The following is a 19587-nucleotide window of genomic DNA, read 5'->3' on the forward strand; positions in this document are numbered from 1 at the left end:
GAGTTATGGTCTGACAGAGCGAGGGATGATGGGAGGGCGGGGGACAGAAACAAGCAAACAATTGTCTGTTTTCCCACAGTGAACAGAAACGAGAAACAGTGTGTCTTCCAAACAGTCTTTTTATTCTCTTTTTGCTGATAGATCAGTAACTATCTTTCTTCACAGTTTTCGAACCATCAGCATGAATAACATTAAAAACTAGACTAAAAGATAAGAAAACAGTGTGTTCAAAAACTACATGTTCGGGCACAGAGGGTTATACATGGAGAAATGGAAATCAAAACAATAACCGATGACAGCTGGAATGGTTTGTATCCAAAATCACAAGTGGAAAAATAACAAAACGAGGGAACCGTATCTGACACCACAAGGGTCATCTCAGGTTAAAATGGGAGGAATGGTGGCACACAAACACACAAAGGCAAGGCTCATTGGTACTTGTAGGACGGGCATGCGCGAGGAATGCCAACTCACACCGCCACCCTCCCGGGTTCGAGGCCAACAGCCCCGTCTACTGTGCCAACAGCAGCGGAGCAGCGAGAGGCTGCGAGCAGACTGCGGCGCTTCAAGGCCTTCAGGCCTCCACACCAAAGTCCTCATGACTCAAAGTGAATCTCAGTTAGTGACCGTGAAACCCACAGTGACATGTGACACATATCAGCCACTTCTGTCTTAGATAGTCCAATCTAGACTCGATCTTATTTGTGTTATATATTGAGGGTCGGAATTGTTTTCAATATTTGGTTTATTGGTTAGCAAGCTGGCTGATGTGACAGTCACTCTGACAAAATGCCTCTGAGGTCAGAAACTGCATTACCCATAAAGCTGCGCTGTTAACCCCTACCCTTCCACTACATTACACTTCATATGAACCCTTTACATTGTGGCTCGGACAACTTCCATGTCAGAAAAACCTGACATACTGTATTTAAACCATCTAAAAATGGCATAGGTATAACGCTTTACCACGGCAGTTATCAGTTCTGCCAAGTAACTGTTTAGTGTTCTTGCAAGGAATGAAAAACACTTGACTTGTTGACTAGCTTTGAGAAAAATTACTTCAAATCTTTGACCTTTCTGTGGACCAATAACACTACAAAGGTCGTGTAAGAGTGCTAAATTGGAAAATAAATAAAGAAAAGAGAAACAGAATAAATATTTTCTGATATGAAGTCTAATTTGGAGGCTGTGGGGCCTTTACAATCACATCAGTGTGGTCTTTCACATCATGTTGCACCTAAATAACAGGCTTTACGTCCAGGTTTAGAGTTTCTCTCTGCAGCACAAACTCTTGTTACAGGCCCACACCCCTCACTAACTCATGCTATGTACCGTTCTTACCGAAATCTTATCCACAAAGACTTTTTGTGTCTGTGAGAGGGGCTTCGAACTATCTTCAATCGTTGAGAAATTAGGAAAGAAGCAGGAACATTTGAGAGAAAAAAAAAATCAATTGAATACAAATTTGCAAGTGCTGAGAGGTGGTGGCTCCTGAGAGAATTACAAAACAGAGCTGGAGTATCCAAACACAGATAGTTTACATATGTGAGGGACTCCAGGCTCCTATCCCTGTTGCGTTTGATGCGTTTTGTCACAGTGCAGCCTCTGAATCAGGCCGGGCAAAACTATATGGCTTTTAAAATAACTCTGGTCACACGCCTCGTGCCCCTTCAAACCCTCCTACCACCCAACTCTGCTTTCCTAATCCTATAAACATTTTCTATGCGCATTCCTTCTTCCCTACACCCCCCATCCTCTTCTTTCTTCCTCACATTCAGAAACTTTCAAAGCCACTCTACAATCGGCTGTCTTTTACCTCAAACATATCATCAGACATCCCACTTTTCTTCACTAAAAGTTGCCTACACATCCTATCGCTCTTTCTTGCAACATTCTACATGCACTCTTCTACTCTTTAGTCTGTAACCAGTGTTAGTACATTACTTCTAACTTCTTTGTTAAATCCAAATTTTGGTTTAAGACACACACAAACTGTTCAGAGCTGGATGCAGGGCTGTAGCGAGGGAGCGGTTATAGATCCTGTAATTAGCACTCCCCTCGAGGGGGCACTGGGACAAAACACATGACTCAACAGATAAAAGGGGGCACCGGGAGCTTGACTTGGTACAGACAGAAGCTCATGCTGTAGCTCTGATGCTGACCGATGAGTCCTTGGTTGTACGGGGTCCTCCACAAAGAGCAACTCCCCCCACCTTCTCATCTCCCACTTTATTCGAGCGCAGGCCTGGCCTGGTTTCAGAAACATCTGGAACTGTTCTGTGGCAGCTCTGTGGGGAACATGGAGGCATTCCTGCTCCCACAGACTGCAGAGGGAGGGAGGAGGGGGGTACAGTCATAAGAAACGGCAGCAATCCTCCTCTGGAAAGGGAAGAAGAAGAAGAATGGAAAGTCCATCCGTAGTCTTTTCATCTGGTGCCACCTGGTCTATAGCATGTAAATTAGGGAAGTTCCAACACAACATGCTCCTTCATGCCTGGGGCGGGGGGGCGGGGGGGCTATGGGGCTATAGAGTGAGGCCCAGTGCATCACCATTTTGTATTTTTCAAATGAGGTAGGACAAGGTTCAGTCACTTGTTCAACCCTCTGAAGTTCCACAGGTTCAGTCTTGCTGGCAGGAACAACATCCAAGGGGGGAAAAATCAGCGCTTGAGCGACACAATGGATAGAGCCCAGAGCAGGAGGAGAGGAGGAAGATGGAGGGCGGAGAGGAGAGGTCCAGACGGATAAAACCAGACATTCCTGTCAGTCACTTCTCCAGCAGCTGCTTCCTCTGCTGTTCCCACAGGGCCTCCAGGTGATCCGCCCTCTTCAGGGCAGCCTATCAGAGGAGAGGGCGATATTCATACACGCTGTCAATCATCTCTCCCCAACTGTGTTTTCTTATTAATCACGCTCTGACAGAAAGACGCTACCTGTGCTTCATCATGCCTCTCACCTCATGCTGCTTCCGGAGATGATTGACAGTTTCTTCCTTCTTCAAGATGGCCGACTTCACTCTGGCAAATCACAGAAAACAGGACGTTAATTATGGCCCACTTCTTCGCTGAAAAAAAAAAGCGAGATTTTGATTTGTTGTTTTCACTACCTATCTGAAAACACCAAGCAGCAATTGAATACTTGCTCCAACAATGATTGACTGTCAACAACATGGTTCTGAACAACCACAGGAGCTGAAACACGTTTGGTCAAATGAACTGATTTTGGCTTTGGTTTTCAAGAGTACGGGCCTCTGTGTTGTGTTTTCATATTAGTTGCTTTGTTGGAGAGCTAAGGTAGCAAAAAAAACCCCCAAAAAACAAAAACACAAGGTACAAATTGTGACTCTTCATTTTAACTCAAACATTTTCTTAACTGTTTGGTCGTTCTACTTTATACAAGACATAATGATGAGCGTGTATAATATATGGCCAAAAGTATGTGGACACCCCAGTCCACAAATCCCATGAAAAGACCAAGACCAACAATGAATGTATCCAACTAACAAGCACTGTGTGTGTATCCAAAGCCTGATATGTCTTATTCCCCTGTGCCACAGAGCTCAGTGGTTCCACTGCAAATCCCAACAACCAGGTTCCAAAATCTGGTGGAAAGATTTCACAGAAGATTGGAGCCTTTCCATTGAAGCATATTAATGCCAATGGTTTTGGAATGAGATGTTTAACATCACATATGGTTTCACATCACTTTTGGCCATCTAGTGTAGATGTCATAATCTACTCCCTCGGAGCTAGAAAAGCCAATTCCATGTTAACATTAATCAGGTCATCTTCTGGATTACTCCAACCCTCCATTCTACTCGTATTTCTCTTCTTTTAGTAAATGGCAGACACCCAGTGGAGTGCTTGAGTTTCCACCTTTTATAAATTTAAACTTCAGGTTTAAATTATGTGCCAACATTCCTTTTTACACCTTGAACAGAACAGACTGTAAGGAGCCATTTGGCCTCCAACAATACTTGTTGTACTGTTTGGATACTGCCGCTGACCTAAATCCTGGACAGTCTTTCCTTAGACACACAAAGGTCTTTTGACTGTCTGGCGATGGTGATTTACAGATAGTTTTGTGGAGTTTGGTTTCTGTAACTTCCGGAGATGGCAGTTGGTCACCTCAGTTCATCAGATTTTATCTTACACAGAGGCACTAGGCAGGGCTGCCGACTCTCCCCAGGTTTATTTGCCATTTCACTTGAACCATTAGTATGAGGATAAGCGTGCCATGTCTCCAATTACAATTAAAGTAACATAAATGTCACATTTTTACTTTTCACTTAATCTTTCAAATTAGTGTTTTCAAGTTCAGTTATTAGGGGGTGAAAACTGTGTGGATGCACGGACGAAAGGAACAACATTAATTATTAAAGCCACAGTGTTATTCTGATCATCTTATCATTAATCACTCTGTCCCTTCTTCATTACCGTTGGTGGACTTCAGCCAATTCCTCTTCCTTCTCCCTGGTGACCTTCTCCACCTCCAGACGTAGCCTTGCGCGAACTTCTGACACCTCCACTTTCATCCTGCGGTTCTCCTCCTCCGTCATCACCAGCCGGTCTGCAAACTCCTGCCTTATCACCTCCGCCAGACTGCGGCGCTCATCCACCAGCTTGTCCCTGGTCTGAACAGACAAATTCAAATGGAAATTCAAATGGAATCTATCTGAAGATTTGTTTGTATTGTATTGTATTCATCTCATATGCGGTTAAAATTTTAAAAAATCCTGTGATGACTTGCTATTTGCTGGTATACAGAGGAGAAGAGTAACAGAATGGTAAGAAGTATAATTTGAGGACTTCAGAAGAAAGATGAAAGAACATGGGACTCGAGGGTTTTAGAAATGACTGAATGACAGGGAGTTGCTCCTTACCTGTGTGATGTCTTCAGTCTCCTGTTCTTTCTGTCTGAGTACGGCTTGTAGTCTAATCAGTTCTCCCTCCGTCTCCATCTGCTGCTTCCTCAACTCTTGTTGTTTCTCCACAGCTGCCCTCTCAGAGCGCTCCAGCTCCCTCAGCTCAGCCTCGTATTTTTCCCTCACACGCTTCACCCTGAGAACAGTGAATTGGTGGTTGGTTTTGATTCAAGCTTTTGTAACATTTGGTGAAGCTGTTGTTTACACAGGAGATAAATTGTGCAACAACTAGGATTTGCAAAAGTAAAAGGGAACAATGTGCACATCCAAAAAATATTTTCAGGTGCTGAACAGAGGATGCAAGTCAACAACAAAAACTGTTATGGACGTCTGCGACAGTGAGGAGCACCCCCAAATTTTCAAAAAACTATTTAGGACATATCCGAGTCAGATTTAGATCATGTTCATATCAACATTTTTATTGGGAACCCAAAAAAGATTTGTAACTAGTCCACAGTGTATGTGTAAACTGGGGGCCACGTTCTCCTCATTACATAGTGTCAAAGGGAAAACATTAGAACTGGGTGTAACTGTGCTGTCAATCGACACACACACACACACACACACACACACACACACACACCTGTTGTCAGCTGCCCTCTCACACTCCTCTTTGTCCTTGCTGGTCTCCTCCTCCAGCGTCCAGATGGCGAGCTCGATCTCTTTGTCGCGCTCTCGGCGCAGTTCTTCTTTGAGCTCGCGCTCGCGGCTCAGCAGCCAAACTTCCTGTGGACACACAAACACAGATGCTGTCTGTCCTGGCTGCTTTCTAACCTCATACAGACACACACACACACACACACACACACACACACACACACACACACACACACACACACACACACACACACACAACACACACACACACACAAATACACATAAAAAGGTAATATAACACCCCCAGGTACAGATTCATGCATCATTTCATCTTTATTGGTTAATTCTTAACTTATTCACAACATCTCCACAGTGGAAGTTCCTGCCTGGATCACTGACGTGTTCATGTTTTCCTAACAACTCCTGACTCACTGACTCTGTTCTTTCTCATTACATATAATCTACAACCTGAGGGTTTCATCCAAATGACATTTAAGTAGAGAGTCTCACTTTGCTGCACTCTAGAGGTTCTGGAAATCTGTCACCTGCATATGTCACTACATAAAATGGAAAAAGACCAATTTTAGCAGAAAAGCTCAGCTGCTGTTCTTTTTACACTGATAGTTAAGTTTCACCTCTTGTATTTGAACCAGCTGCATTAGGAACACTAGAAATCTTACATTTGACTACAAACAAGAATGAGCGGGTGATCCAGATGCCTACAAGTCCCAATGAGCACAATATTTATATTTACAGGGTATTCAGAGGTTTGTTACACTTCACTGTGAACAAAAGAAGGAGATTAGATACAGCACAAAAAATCGTAGACTGGCTGCATAGACTCATGCCAGCATGTCAACAAACCTCTTTTTTCTTGTAGTTTTCTTCCCAGGTCTGCTTTTCGATGTCCAAACGTTCTTGTAATGCCTTCAACTCCACCTAGTTACACAAACAACACTCAGTTATTTTGCTGCAGTCCTGCTAACTGCCTTAGATTTTTCTGATGGACACCGATACAGGTGCAGATACTAGACAAACCTCTGTAACAGATTCTGTTGAAGTCTGAAGTTAATGACACTGATGTTATTCTGCACTGTTTATACTCATCACCTGGTGTCTCCTCTCCTGCTCCTCTCTGGTCTTGTCCAGCTCCTCTCTGAGGGCTCGTCCAGCCAGAGAGCTGTTCTCCTCCAGCTGCCTCCGCAGATCCTCCAGCTCAGCGCGCTGCCTGCGAGACAAACACAAAGAAGAGCCTTGAAAAGGAGAACCACAATAATCCCTATATACTGCATCTATAAAAATACAGTTGATTCATCCAGGATTTTTGAGCAACACCAAAGCTGCAATTGGAAAGGGATCCTATAGAGGCCAACAATAATGTTGCAGGTACATTTAGTCTTCTCTATTTACTATTTACAGGAACAAGCAGTCAGCGTCATCAATGTGGGATGAAATTCACACAAAGAATACGAAAGGATGCTATTATAGGGATTTAACCATGCATGTAAAATGTATTGTGTTCCAATAAACAGTATGCATCAAAATGCGTACATAACATTCATAATGTCATATCATTTCACAGCCTCATGCTGTTTTTGTTACATTTAATGGCATTTAAAAGAGCTTATTTCAGTCCTCTATCTTCTAAAGGTAACTTGTTTGACAGCTAAGCAGCTGGAATAGCATTTATTTAGGAAAAAAAATATATAAGGGCTACATGTGTTTTATATTCCCTGCAGGATTGTAGGGGAGACAGATTTTCAAGCACAAACACTCAGGAGCAGGATGGTGGGGAATAAAAGAACAGTTGCTCTACTCTGTAACAAACATCTCTAACCTGGAAGCTACTCCAGTACAAATAATCGTCAAGGTTGCTTCTCAACTGTCTGCCAGCATTACCAAACTAGCCTGGAACCTGACCATTAACGCTGGACTGAACACCCAGAAGATTTTCCTTGATTTTCCACTGACTCAGCTTCTTATTCTGGAGGCTATGTGATGACCAACTACTGGAACATTGTGCACCACAGTAGTTTCTGGGGATGTCTCTTGTATGATAAATGACTCTGGTTTACGTCTTCAGATTTTCACTGCGGAAAGAGACAAACAGGTGACCTTTGACCTTACCTTGCAGCCAGCTGAGCCAGCCTCTCTTTCTCATCAGCCACCTCCTTGTAGAGACGCCTCCTCTGCTGCTGCAGGGACAGCTCCTCCTCCTGCAGCTGCTTCTCATATCTGACACACATATAATCAAAAAGACACACCTGAATGTGACTGTACACAGGCTGCTAAAATTAACAAAGACAATGTATAATTATTACACACTGGTAGAGCACACAAACATGTGACTAATTAATGAAACAGCCTTTACTCTGATAGACTCAATAACTCTACCAGTGTGTTTCTGCAAATGGAACAAAATCATTCCCCGTGTACCACGAATGCAAATAAAGTTAAAATCTGTTGTTGTCTCTGTGTGTCGCTCTGCCTCTCTTGCCTTGCAGTACAGGCAGCACGATTTCACTGCTTCCAAAAATAGTCATGAAGAGCATGTTGAATAAACTGTTAAGACTGAAGGCCATCTCTCTCTCAAGTTTTAATACATTAAGCTCCACGCAGGCTGCTCGGTTTGTAAGACGTTTACTTTGAAGCTGCTGTCTGTTTAGTTTTTTCCTTATTTCTTTCAGCTTCCAGTAGCTGAGTATGAGGTTGGATGTTTTTAAGATTTCACTCTTACAGCCAATTGTAAGCTGCCATCTACAATGTTTATTGGTGCATTTCTTGTATGCAGTGATTGCATATTTATAGTGTCTATGAAATATACAATTATCAAAGAATGTAAACTAGTATATAGAAAAATATAGAAAGCATGGTATAGTAGTATATGATATGTGCTGATGATGTGACATGCCTACCTCTGTTTGGCTAGTTCCCTCTCTCTCTGACACTGCTCCTCCTTCTCCTTCTCCAGCTGTTGGCGGAGCTCCTCACACTGGCGAACGTAGCGCTGGGCCGCCCGGTCGTCCGCCTGCAGCAGCTCCGCCTCGTGGAGCGTACGCAGCTTCTTCAGCTCCTGTTTGTGCTTAGAAATCAGCTTCTGGATCTCTGGCTCAAGACCTGAGGGAGAAGGAACAGAAAACAGTTCATGTTCTGTGGCTAGTCAGAGCCTGCAAAATGGATAAAGCAGGTTTATTTTAGGTTTAAATATCAGTGAAAACAGAAGTAAATATACCTAAGCACTCACTAAGTAAAGACATACAAACAATTCTGGGTTCTCAAGCCCTGTGACTGTACAAACACCTCATCAGCACTGGCTGACAACTGACTGTGACTTTTCATGGAATCAGCTCATCATAGGCAGGAAATAGTGGAACAACATGGTAAGTTTCTGGAAACAGAACTGTACCTCTTTGTTCATGCGGCCCTTAACAAGCCATAAAATGTAAAAATCAGCACCTAGATACAGTATAATTGATAAACTTACAATACTTAATTAATTTATTAATCCAGTGTCCATATAAACAACACTTCCATACAGATAGATACAATGCAGCGTGCATCTTTGAGTTTGATGGCATGTTAAGCTACCAGGTGCTGGAAGGTCAGAGGTATTGCAGGCCCAATATGAACACTGAAAAGAAGCTGAAGTCATGTCAGCTGAAACATCCAAAGACTTGTTATAGAGCAGTAATCAAAGCTGACATCTTTTCCATCTGTGTCCTCTGAGATCAATGTAAGAAAACTTTGATTAAAAGAGTACTCCACCGATTCAGCGTTGCACTCCTATAACATTTGCAGTATTACTCCCCTGTTTACTGACTATCATGTGTAAAAACAGAAGAGTACAGTCTATTAAGTTATAGAGCTTTAATCTCAGATTTCCGCTCCGAGCCGAGGCTGTTTCCAGTACCTTTGACAGTGATCTCTTTAATCTTCTTGGTTTTCTCATCAATCCATTTCTCCCGGCGGATCTTCTCTGTGGCACTCATTAGCTCTTTTAACTTCTTGATTTCCTGTGGAGGGAGGAGAGGAGGAGGGAATAGGGTAAATTATGGTGGTGGCTTGGTGTCACAGGACCACTGATACATAAGCAGCAGGGTATTTGTCTTATTTAAAGCAACAGAGTTACTCTGTAGGTCCCAGGTTCAGTTTTTACATGGTGACGAATTCAAGTTGTGTGCATGTTACAAGATCAAATAGTACATTTTAAAACACCACACAGGTAATAAGAGGAAGACGAGAGGTCAAATTAATTCTGGGCAAGACAACTTAATAATAGCAATGTAAGCCTTACATCTAAATCTAGAGAAAAATGAGAAAAGACTGAGGAGACTCACATGCAGACAGACTGTCCAACAGAAGTTGTGAGGTACAGACAAATGAAAGGAAAAAGGAATGGTAGAATGAGAGAGATGATCGTGCCAAGGATGACCGGGTTAGAGGAAAAAAAAAAGTTACCTCGCACAAGGGACCCAGAATTTGCCACACCTAAAAGCCAGGAAGAAACAGATATACAGACAGACAGAAAGAAAAGTGAAGAAGAAGAAGAAGAAGAAGAAGAGCGGGAGAAACAGAGAAAAGACAGTTAAATAAAAGCAGCACTGCAAGAAAGCAAGTAACGCGCAATGATCAAACAAGATGCAAAGCAGAAGCAGAGAAGCAGAAGGTATTTGCAGTGAAAAACTTAGCAGTGCACATGCCAATTCTTACATTTTCACGGAAATATTAAATAATTATTGTGACTTTTCAGCTTTCAGCTGGTGGGAAAATCTTGGTCATCTCACCATTTCATGTTGCTCTTGCATTTGTGCAATCTTCTTGGTGTACTTTTGGTCCACCTGCTTCAGTTCTCCCACCACTCCTTCACAGCGCTCACTCAAAGCCTTTTTATCATTGATCAGCTGAAGAAAGACGGACCATATTTTAGACCACAAGGGAAGATAGAAACAACGTGAGAAAAGCTGACGCAGGTGGGATTAGATTGTGTATGTATACCTACCTGATCAATGAATGTGAGGTGTCTCTGGATGGTGGCTTCATATTGTTCCTTCTGGAGCTGGAAGTTTCTGTTCAGCTCCTTCTCGGTCTCCTTCACATGTCTCATCGTCAGCTCCCTCTGCTGGGCCTGATGGACAGAAGAGGAGATAAAGAAGATACACACACCTGAGCTCTAGCTGTTGTCATCTACAGCAGCTAACAGGACAAAAAACTTTTCTCTACATTAAAATGTACTATAATGTGGTTGCATTTCCCCCACCAGTGCGGCCTGCAGCATGTTGACGGTGCGTTTCTTCTCCTCCAGCTCCAGCTTGATTCTCATCATGGAGCCGGTGACTTCGGCAGCAGTGGCCGACGCCTGCTCGACACCAACCAGCTCTTCCTCTGACAACACAGCCTGAGAACACACAGGAACCATTCAACAAACACATCACCTTTTTTTGCATTTTGTTATTAACACCAGAATTAATATAATCTGAAAATGGACAGATTTGGCTTGACTGAATCATAAAACACTGACTGACAATGAAATAAAAAGTAGTGTCAGTAATGAAATCAGTACACATCATGACAATAGTGCTTCAGAGGTGGTTCCAGAAGCAAACTTCAGACCCTGACCTCTCTGTGTGACCCTGAAGTAACCGAACGTGGTCTCTCCTGTTCAGACTTCTCCATCTCATCCAGGAAGCTCATGATGCTCTGCAGCTTGGCCTCAGAGAGCAGGGCGCCCCCATCTGGCAGTGCAGGGTGGTGGCTCAGCTGGCCGTGACGCTCCAGGTTGTCAGTGGTCAGAGAGTTGGAATCTCCGTCCTTTAACGAGACACAGTGGAGATGCAGATTAGAGTCATGGAAGAAGTCCACTCTGACTGAAGATAAGCACTGCATGACTAGGAAACTAATACTCCAGGTGATAAACATGCCATGTTGCATTGAGGAAGTCTCACCTCATCTATCCAGGCATATTTCTCTTTGTGGTAGCATTTTGGCTCCGACAGCCTCTCTGGCTCCTCCTCTAACAGCTTCAGGGTGTCCAGCAGCTCGTTGAGGGTGGTTTTAGACTGAGCTCTGCTGGACAAAGCTCCCTGCCGCTGGTCCTCCACACTCACCGACCTCTGCAGGATCTCCTGGAGCACGGAGATAACATGCTTATAATGGGACCAAACAGAAGAACTGCTGTACTGGCACATTTTGCACTGGCAGATGGATTACCGATAAGTCATTTTTATCATTAAAGTGCAGCTGAAAGTTTTCAATTATTTACCTGGGAATACTGGGAACCTCTGCAATTGGACAAAGCTGGGGAAACAGCTCTGAAGCTGGAGAGCTCAACTAACTCAGCCACAATATTCAAATTGGAGTCTGTGGAAACATTTAACCGGTACAGTTATTACAGGGTTCTCTCACGTACTCTATTTTCCATTGTTAAAAATGCCACGTTTTTTTAGCAACCATAACTGGATATGAAGATGTTTTTGGTGTTCAATAAGGCTCACACTGCAGCTTCATCATATAGTGCTACAGAGACTTACACACCTGTGTTTTTAGCTTTCACATCTGTGGGTGACATCGGGCTGTTGTTGCTCAATGAGGCTGGACTTCTGTTGATCAGAGAAATCTTGGGCGGCTTCTTGCGTCCAACCACACCAGTCTGTCTCATGTTTTCCAGCTCCTCCTCAGCTACATGCTGTGCCTCTGCAACCCGCTGGGCTCTTTTCTGCTGCAACTCCTGTAACACACCACCAGATGGAGACTTTAGAGTTGTGAACCCAACTCAGTGAGATGTGATTGGATGATTATCTTAAAAACATTACTTTAACCCTGAATTAGGGTTTACAACAAAGTACGTACATCCGATGTGTTGACCTGCGTGGCAGCGAGGCGGGCCAGACGAGCTTTCTCTTTACGAATCAATTTCCTGTCGTTCTCCTGATGCTGCTGTTCCAGGCAAATGTGTTCCTCTGCTCGGTCCTCCTGATCCCACAAGGGAAAAACAGAGATGATTTGTTAAATATCAGAAGATAGGGAGAGACAGAGAATGAATTAAGTGGAGAGCTAAGCTGTGAATGTACAGAGTTATTTACCTGGGAACACTGAGAGCCTCTGTGATTGGACAAAGCTGGGGAAATGGCTCTGAAGCTCAGCTCACCCAAGTCAGCCACAACATTCAAATTGGAGTCTGTGGAAACACATAACTAATCAATACACTTATTACACGATCCTATTACATTATCCATGTTCAAAATACATGTTCTTTGGCAACCATAAGAGGATATAAAGATGATGTGGTGTTCAATATGGCTTGTGCTGGCCAGTATCAGTGCCCTTAGTTTCAGTGTATAATACCACAGCTATTCTATGCAACAAAATAGCACAAGAACTATAAGGACAATTTTTTCAACAGTGTATGTTTATATGTGCACCGGAAGTAATTTACACAGTGGTTTTGTGTGATTCCCAGACTTTTCATGTCCAGAAATCATTAAATAAATCACTTTCCATAATTTTCTTTATTTTCCAGACAGGAAAAGGGAATCAATTAATATAACCCATCTCATCTTATAACATGGACGATTGCAAATGAATGATGTTGTATCTGAAGTTAAAAGAACCCAGAGCAGAGACATACAGACCTGTGTTCTTAGCTTTGACGTCTGTGGGTGACATCGGGCTGTTGTTGCTCGGTGAGGCTGGACTTCTGTTGATCAGAGAAATCTTGGGCGGCTTCTTGCGTCCAACCACACCAGTCTGTCTCATGTTTTCCAGCTCCACTTCAGGTACATGCTGTGCTTCTGCAACCTGCTGGACTCTTTTCTGCTGCAGCTCCTGTAACACACCACCAGAGGGAGACAAAGGACAATGTTGTAAACCATCAAAATCCTGGGAAAGCATCCACAAAGAGGCTTGATTCAAATGTTTGAATCAAGATATAACTTGTGCTACATGTCAATGGGTGAGGGTCATAAAATATACATAACAGTTTCAAGTGCATGATCTAATAAAGTAGATTTGGTTCCAAGTGTAGGTCACTGTGTAACAGTTAACTGTCTTAGCTCTGGTATCTACTCAGCATCTGCATTGAGTTGAGTTTGAGCCTGACAGGAGTTGTCAGTGTTTTGGTCCTGCTAGCAGTGTGGCTCTACAGATGGTGATGCTTGTCTGTTGGTCTTTTTACTTCAGTCCAAAGTCTCAGCAGCTATTGGACGGATTGCCACCGGAGAATCGCGACTTGGAGAATAGAATTATTTAAAAGAAAGCCTTTGTAACATGGGGATATGATTTCAAAGATGTGTCTAATAAAAGATGCTTCTGAGTTGCATTATGGGTAGCATAGGATCCAATGTTTTTGGAGCTTGACACAAAGTAAGGACTTAAAGTCAGGCTGTCTCAGTCTCTGCTGTATCAGTTTTGACCATTCTTTTTAAAATATGTCTCTCGCAAGTCTTCTAACTCTATGGATGTGCAATACTAAAACCGCTGGAAGTAAATCAGAGGTGGGCACCTGGATGGCAGCGAGGCGGGCCAGACGAGCTTTTTCTTCGCGGATACGTTTTCTGTCTTCGTCCTTTTTCTGATGCTGCTCCAGGCGACTGTCCTTCTCTGTTCTCTCCTCCCACTCCTAAAAGGGAAAGACACAGATAGTGTCAATGCAGTAGCAATGGGAAGAGAAAGATAAAACCAGGTAAGACCATGGAGAATAAAAGGAGTGGGGCAGCCTGGGGACAGATGGATACCTTTCTTTTACTGGCAAGGATGCGTTTGAGTGCTGCCTGGTTAGTGTGTTGTCTCTTGGCATAGCGTCTGTACCAGCGCTGGATAGTGACTGCTGCCTGGTTCACCTGCTGAATAAACCTTCAAATACACAAAGGAACTGCTATGAGTCACATAACTATTGACAGAAGAACATTAACATCAGTAGAACAATAAACAAATAGTAGTAGCAGCCCTCTGACCTCTCGGCCTCCTCCTCAGTGACCTCCCTCCTTCGAGACAGGACAGGGCTGCCGCGCTGGGCTGATACTGGGGATTTGTTGTTTGAGGTGGAGGAAATTGAAGAGAAATTCTTCTGGGACTTTGTCAGGGAGCCATTCTCCAGTGACACCTCATCGTTTGCAGTGGCCTTCAGGATGTTGCTGAGAGAAAAATATGATTGGAAATTCTCAGAAACCTCACACAAGGTAAGAGTTTGACTGAGATGTGTTTCTGAATGCAAATGCCAAAATGTTTAATTGAAGATGGTGATAGTTGATCTGATATTCAGTATAGGTTTTTCTATTTTCCTGAAATTTTACAATATTCAATAAAATTACAAGACCAATAAAAGCACTTAGTCAACTCTGATTGTGATCATAATAATGTATAACTCTAACATGATCAGATGGGGGGGGGGCTTACCATAAACAACCAGTGTATAATAAGAATGACTTTAAACAAACCGCATGATAGGCAGACAACACTAACTAACTGATATCAAACATTTTTTCTTTATGGCCACTTTCAGCCTCATGGCTTAGCCCTATTAAATCTCCAAAAATCTCCACGTCAGGCAAGCAACTATGTTAATTTCAGGACATACTTAAAAGACGGCTTCTGGTTGGAGCTCTTAGGAGTGAGTGGTTTCTCAGAGTAGTTGTTGTGTAAGATGGTGGTGACAGAATTCCCCACAGCTCCCTTGTTGCTCCTGGGGGGAAAAAGGCATAGACACTCTCCAGGAGACAGTTCTGACTTACAGACAGGGCAAAATTTGTGTGTTGGCATTTGTGTAAAGTATTGAGAATGCCACTGCCACCTTTTTTCACTTCACACTCCTTCAAGGCATTACAGTAATTGATACTGTACATGCCTTGACACAAATTCTTACCATATCACAAACTCAGCCCACACAGATTGTTTTTCACAGTTTTCATGGAAGAAAAAGTCTGTGTGTGGGTGGAATTCCTGAAGGCAGTATCAGCTGCCATGATCAACAGGTATGAAACATGAGAAGCAGGTAGAAATCCAGAAAGCAGCAGTGCAAGTAGTCAGTCACCATGTTGATGTTAGGCTTGTCCCTGCTCTACATGGACTATTGTGGGTGTGGATGTGTCAGAGGTGCTGCCCACCTGTTGTTGGCAGTGAAAGTGGCAGCCAGAGCGATGCCAGGCTCTCTTCTCTTCAGGCTGGTGGGAGAGTCCACGCTGCCAGTGCTGCGAGAGCTGGAGTGCAGGGGGAAAGCTCTGGGCTGATCGTCCTTAAAGAAGGGAACATACACTTGTTACACCCTGAACTACTGTAAAATTTGACACAAACTATTGTCTTTTTAATGTTTGGAAAGGAGAAAAGACTTTTGGTAAAGTTGGTCATCTTTAGTAAAACTTTAATTCCGATATTGGCTATGCCTTTTAGCTACTTAGCATAGATAATATATGTGTGGTTGATGGCATTTACCAGGATGTTCCATGTGGTTCTGTCTGGTGAGGCCTTGCTGAGGCTGGCCAGTTTCTTGCGTCCATCTGAGCTGCTGTCAAACAGGGCCAAGTAGTCCTCACTCTGGTCCTGACTGGGAAATGCACACAAGCCAGCCACAGGTTAGGCCCATTGTTTCATGTAGAACAATACTGCACTATACTTTTTTCCATTAACCAAATGGCCACTGGTGGCAACAAAAATCAAGACTGTTATCTCAAAACCTAGGAAACTAAAACCCAAACTATTTTGCATGGATAGATACCACTAGAGTAGGGTGAAAAAACATGGATTTGTTTGCCATTTGGGTTAACTGACTCTTTAAAAGGCTGACATGGCAGCTGTGAGCCAGGAAAATAATTAAAAATATGTCCTGATAAGTGGGGGGATATTCTGGGCTCAATTTTCACAGAACCGGAGCTTAGCAGTGCACAACACACAATTAAACAACTCAACACAAAGCAGTAACCTCGAGACATGCTTTTAGTGGCAGCTTTTGTGATTAAATGTTGTAATGACAGCTGCAGAAATGGGACTCATCCCCTTCTCTTCTCCCCCCAAGTACTGGAATTCAGTATGTAGCAGCTGACCGTTTGCTAGGGGGAACTCCGTCATGGATTCCATGTAAATGCGTGCATGCATATGTTGATCCCGATGGCCTGTCAGTCATCTTTCAAATAGCCTTACACACCAGCACCTCCATCGTGAGGCACAGATGTAGGGAGACCTCCTGTCTGGCCTGGCCTCCACTGGTATCTGTGCTGCAGCCTGCCTGTGCTGTGCAGGGAGTTACTGTCTGGGTAAGTATATAAATGAGCGTGTGAGTGAGCGTGTGTCTTCGGGGGGGGGGTGAAGCCAGCTGGCCAAATGAAAAGCAATCTGACAACACTATTCAGGCAGCACATTCCTCTACTTTTTGCTTTACAAGAGAGTGATGGAAGGGAGGAAGCAGCGGAGAGGGAGAGGGGTGATGAGTGACCCAGTGGCTGCCCTGAAAGACTCTGACTTTGAGGGGGTATTGGGGGTGTTTAGAATTTCTTAAAATTTAAAGTCCCTCTGCTCTGCATCCTCAGGAGCAGTGAGGGGAGGGGGATGGCGGCAGCTGCCGGACAATAGAACCAGAGCATGCACACACACTTCTTCTTTCACTGGATCCTGGTGGAGGGGGTAACCTGACCTCGAGGTCCCGGCCCTCCCCCTCTAACCTGGGACAAAGCAAGTCCCCGCACCCCACGACCCTAGCAACAGCCGACCAGCTTCCCTCTACTCTTTATCATGCAGGAGCTGGCGCGCCACAATTCCCATTGTCTGAACTGCTGAAGCTTCAGGGCTGCCAGCTGTTGCTCACTGAAGAGAAGCACTCTGGTTTTAAGAGCAAAGGTTCCATGCAAACCAGCTGAACTACAGAGATTGTTCCTGGTTACACGAGCAATGCTTCAAGACTGTCTGACACACATTATCTAAAATGCACATGTTCTTATTTGTCATTTCCAAAAACAAAGCCATAATATTTCAGTAGCATGTATGTCACTGTAAAGGTCATTTAATGATCCAACTGAATCTTAAGAGCAAGTTTTCCCTGAGGCTGTATCTGCTGCAGAGTACATGTAACAGCACATACTGTACTATATGCAGTTTAGTGTGTCAATGTCAGTGATAAGAAATGAAAATAGGTCTGAACCAGAGAAATGAGAGGAGATCCCGATTCTCACTGAAATACTTCTGGTCTACTTGTAAATTACTTACAAGCAGAAATAGTCCCAGTGTAATTACATCAGCAGGTGTGTATGTGTCTGTTTGTACCTTAAACTGATGTTGGCCTGCTGATTAACCTGAGTGGTGCTGTTGGACCGCCTAAGGTTCTTGATGGAGCGGGAGCTACCAAAGCTGACATCGCTCTGTGGATTTAAAAGGTTTGTTAATGAATTATAAGATTTGTCTGCAAACATTATACACTTGGTATCATGGAGAACTCTGAAACAAGCAACCTAGAAGACAGTCCTGATTTGCTCGTTCCTGCATCTTGAATAGATGATCTTATAACTCATAAACAATCAGCAGTTGAATTCTGCTGCCAGTACAAAAGGACACATATGGCAGTGCACAGTTACTCACCAGGGTGTTGCGTTTTCCTCTGCTGTCACCAGCCACAGAAACCGACACAGACCGAGAGAAGTATTTCCCAGGTGATGCACTGCTGGGTCTTTTGGACATAGAAAGCTGGGAGCCTGACAAGCTGAGGTCCAAGGCATCTCCTGAGACACCTGTCGGGATGGATGAAGGGCTACGTGTTGTATGCATCCTCTGAAAACCTGAAACAGAATAGAATATGCTTGAATATAAGACATAATAGGCCACACATGCTATTTGCCTAGGAACAGCAGGCACAACCACAACAACAGAGGAAATAACAACCACTTTCCCCTTACTGTTTTGTCGCCCAGGGTAACCAACAACAAAACCACACTATTTTTACTACAGCTCGGGGAGAATATGCTGAAATCAAAGTACAAACGAGTAACCGACAGTACTTATAGTTATTATGTGTTGTTATGTGTTTTAACAGCTAAATGTTTATCTTGTTAGCTACGAACCAAGCTAGTTAATTGGTAAAACTGAATAAAATGCAACGTTGCTGAGGCTTTGATGCTATAGTACCCTGGCATTGCTAAAGTCCAAACATAACGTTAACACCTTTCGAAGCAGCTCTCCTAAAAACATATGCTTGCTCCTGACAACATTTTAACACGTCTGCTACACTGTGACAGGTGTAACGTTTTGTTAGCTAACGTTATAATCTTCCCATCACAAAAACAAGACAGGTATCGTTACGTATGAAACAGCACTGGACCAAAAACACAGCTGTCGTCACCTAACGTTATTTAACATAGTAATACTTGCTAGTTAGCTATTGGTAACGTCCCGGTTACAGTAAGCTAACACAGTCATTATACCGTTACTAACGACAACTGTAGACCTTGGTAACGTTATCTTGTTGACTGGGACAGATTATTCCCAGCTGATGCAAATCGGGATGTTTTGCAAAGTAACGTCATTATAATACAATAACGTTCATTTACACTGATTTGTTATATGATCGCTTCGGTAACGGTTGTAGTCTAATCATTCATAAGTTGGTGTTGAAGAGACATAAAAAAAAAAAGGTTGGATTTCAAATGAAGTCTTGTCAAAGCAAGCATTTCTAGCTAACAGTTAACAGTGAACGTCTTTAACGTTTCTCCCATCAACCCCAAAAATGTTGGTTGCTGAACAAGCAAGTTAGAGTTAACTACTTACTTCAAAAGCTGGATTGCACCATTGCTGATAAACTCTAGTACGCTTTCACGGTTGTGTTTTAATTCCCAACACAGTCCTCTGATACCCAGCGAAAGTACTCCTTTGACTCAGTGGACAAATACTGGGAACCAAATAACGCGTAACACCATCTCTGTGGTAACAACAAAGATAACCGCCGCCTCTCGACGCCTGTGATTGGCGGAAAAGAACATTGTCTCTTTCTTCGTGCATCTGATAGGCTGGGCCGAGCTGTCTGTCTACTGTGTGGCTTCCAAGGGGCGTGGCTGAAACAACGGTTTGGTTGACTTTGCAAAGGGAGGTGTGTTGGC

At 43.4% G+C, this 19587-nt stretch overlaps 1 protein-coding gene across 2 annotated transcripts; it reads right to left on the reverse strand.

Moving 5' to 3' along the window:
* Positions 1 to 101: 101 nt before the first annotated feature.
* Positions 102 to 19414, reverse strand: cep131 (centrosomal protein 131). Of its 2 annotated transcripts, XM_044179598.1 has the most exons (30): positions 19259 to 19414; positions 18077 to 18273; positions 17765 to 17859; positions 15944 to 16055; positions 15619 to 15746; positions 15093 to 15197; positions 14470 to 14649; positions 14251 to 14368; positions 14019 to 14135; positions 13150 to 13342; positions 12601 to 12695; positions 12368 to 12490; positions 12053 to 12245; positions 11781 to 11878; positions 11464 to 11643; positions 11138 to 11329; positions 10779 to 10916; positions 10521 to 10646; positions 10306 to 10422; positions 9980 to 10009; positions 9432 to 9534; positions 8437 to 8638; positions 7649 to 7756; positions 6632 to 6749; positions 6386 to 6460; positions 5508 to 5650; positions 4883 to 5060; positions 4437 to 4633; positions 2957 to 3017; positions 102 to 2839 (listed from the first exon to the last, which is right to left on the reverse strand). In XM_044179598.1, exons 2-30 carry the CDS (start codon positions 18260 to 18262, stop codon positions 2768 to 2770), a joined length of 3783 nt encoding a protein of 1260 aa, XP_044035533.1. In that variant the 5' UTR covers positions 18263 to 18273; positions 19259 to 19414; the 3' UTR covers positions 102 to 2767. The 2 variants fall into 2 exon arrangements, with proteins under 2 accessions (XP_044035533.1, XP_044035534.1); XM_044179599.1 differs by lacking the exon at positions 9980 to 10009.
* Positions 19415 to 19587: the final 173 nt, after the last annotated feature.

The sequence above is a fragment of the Siniperca chuatsi genome, linkage group LG20, assembly GCF_020085105.1.
Source record: "Siniperca chuatsi isolate FFG_IHB_CAS linkage group LG20, ASM2008510v1, whole genome shotgun sequence".
Lineage (NCBI taxonomy): Eukaryota > Metazoa > Chordata > Actinopteri > Centrarchiformes > Sinipercidae > Siniperca > Siniperca chuatsi.

Excerpts from the sequence above, each read along its gene's own strand:
- cep131 (XM_044179598.1), bottom strand. The coding sequence starts at position 18,262 with ATGCATACAACACGTAGCCCTTCATCCATCCCGACAGGTGTCTCAGGA. Across the intron at positions 11,879-12,052 it reads TGTGAAAGCTAAAAACACAG|ACTCCAATTTGAATATTGTG; the intron begins GTGTGTAAGTCT and ends ATGTTTCCACAG. Across the intron at positions 9,535-9,979 it reads TTCTGGGTCCCTTGTGCGAG|GAAATCAAGAAGTTAAAAGA; the intron begins GTAACTTTTTTT and ends CTCCCTCCACAG.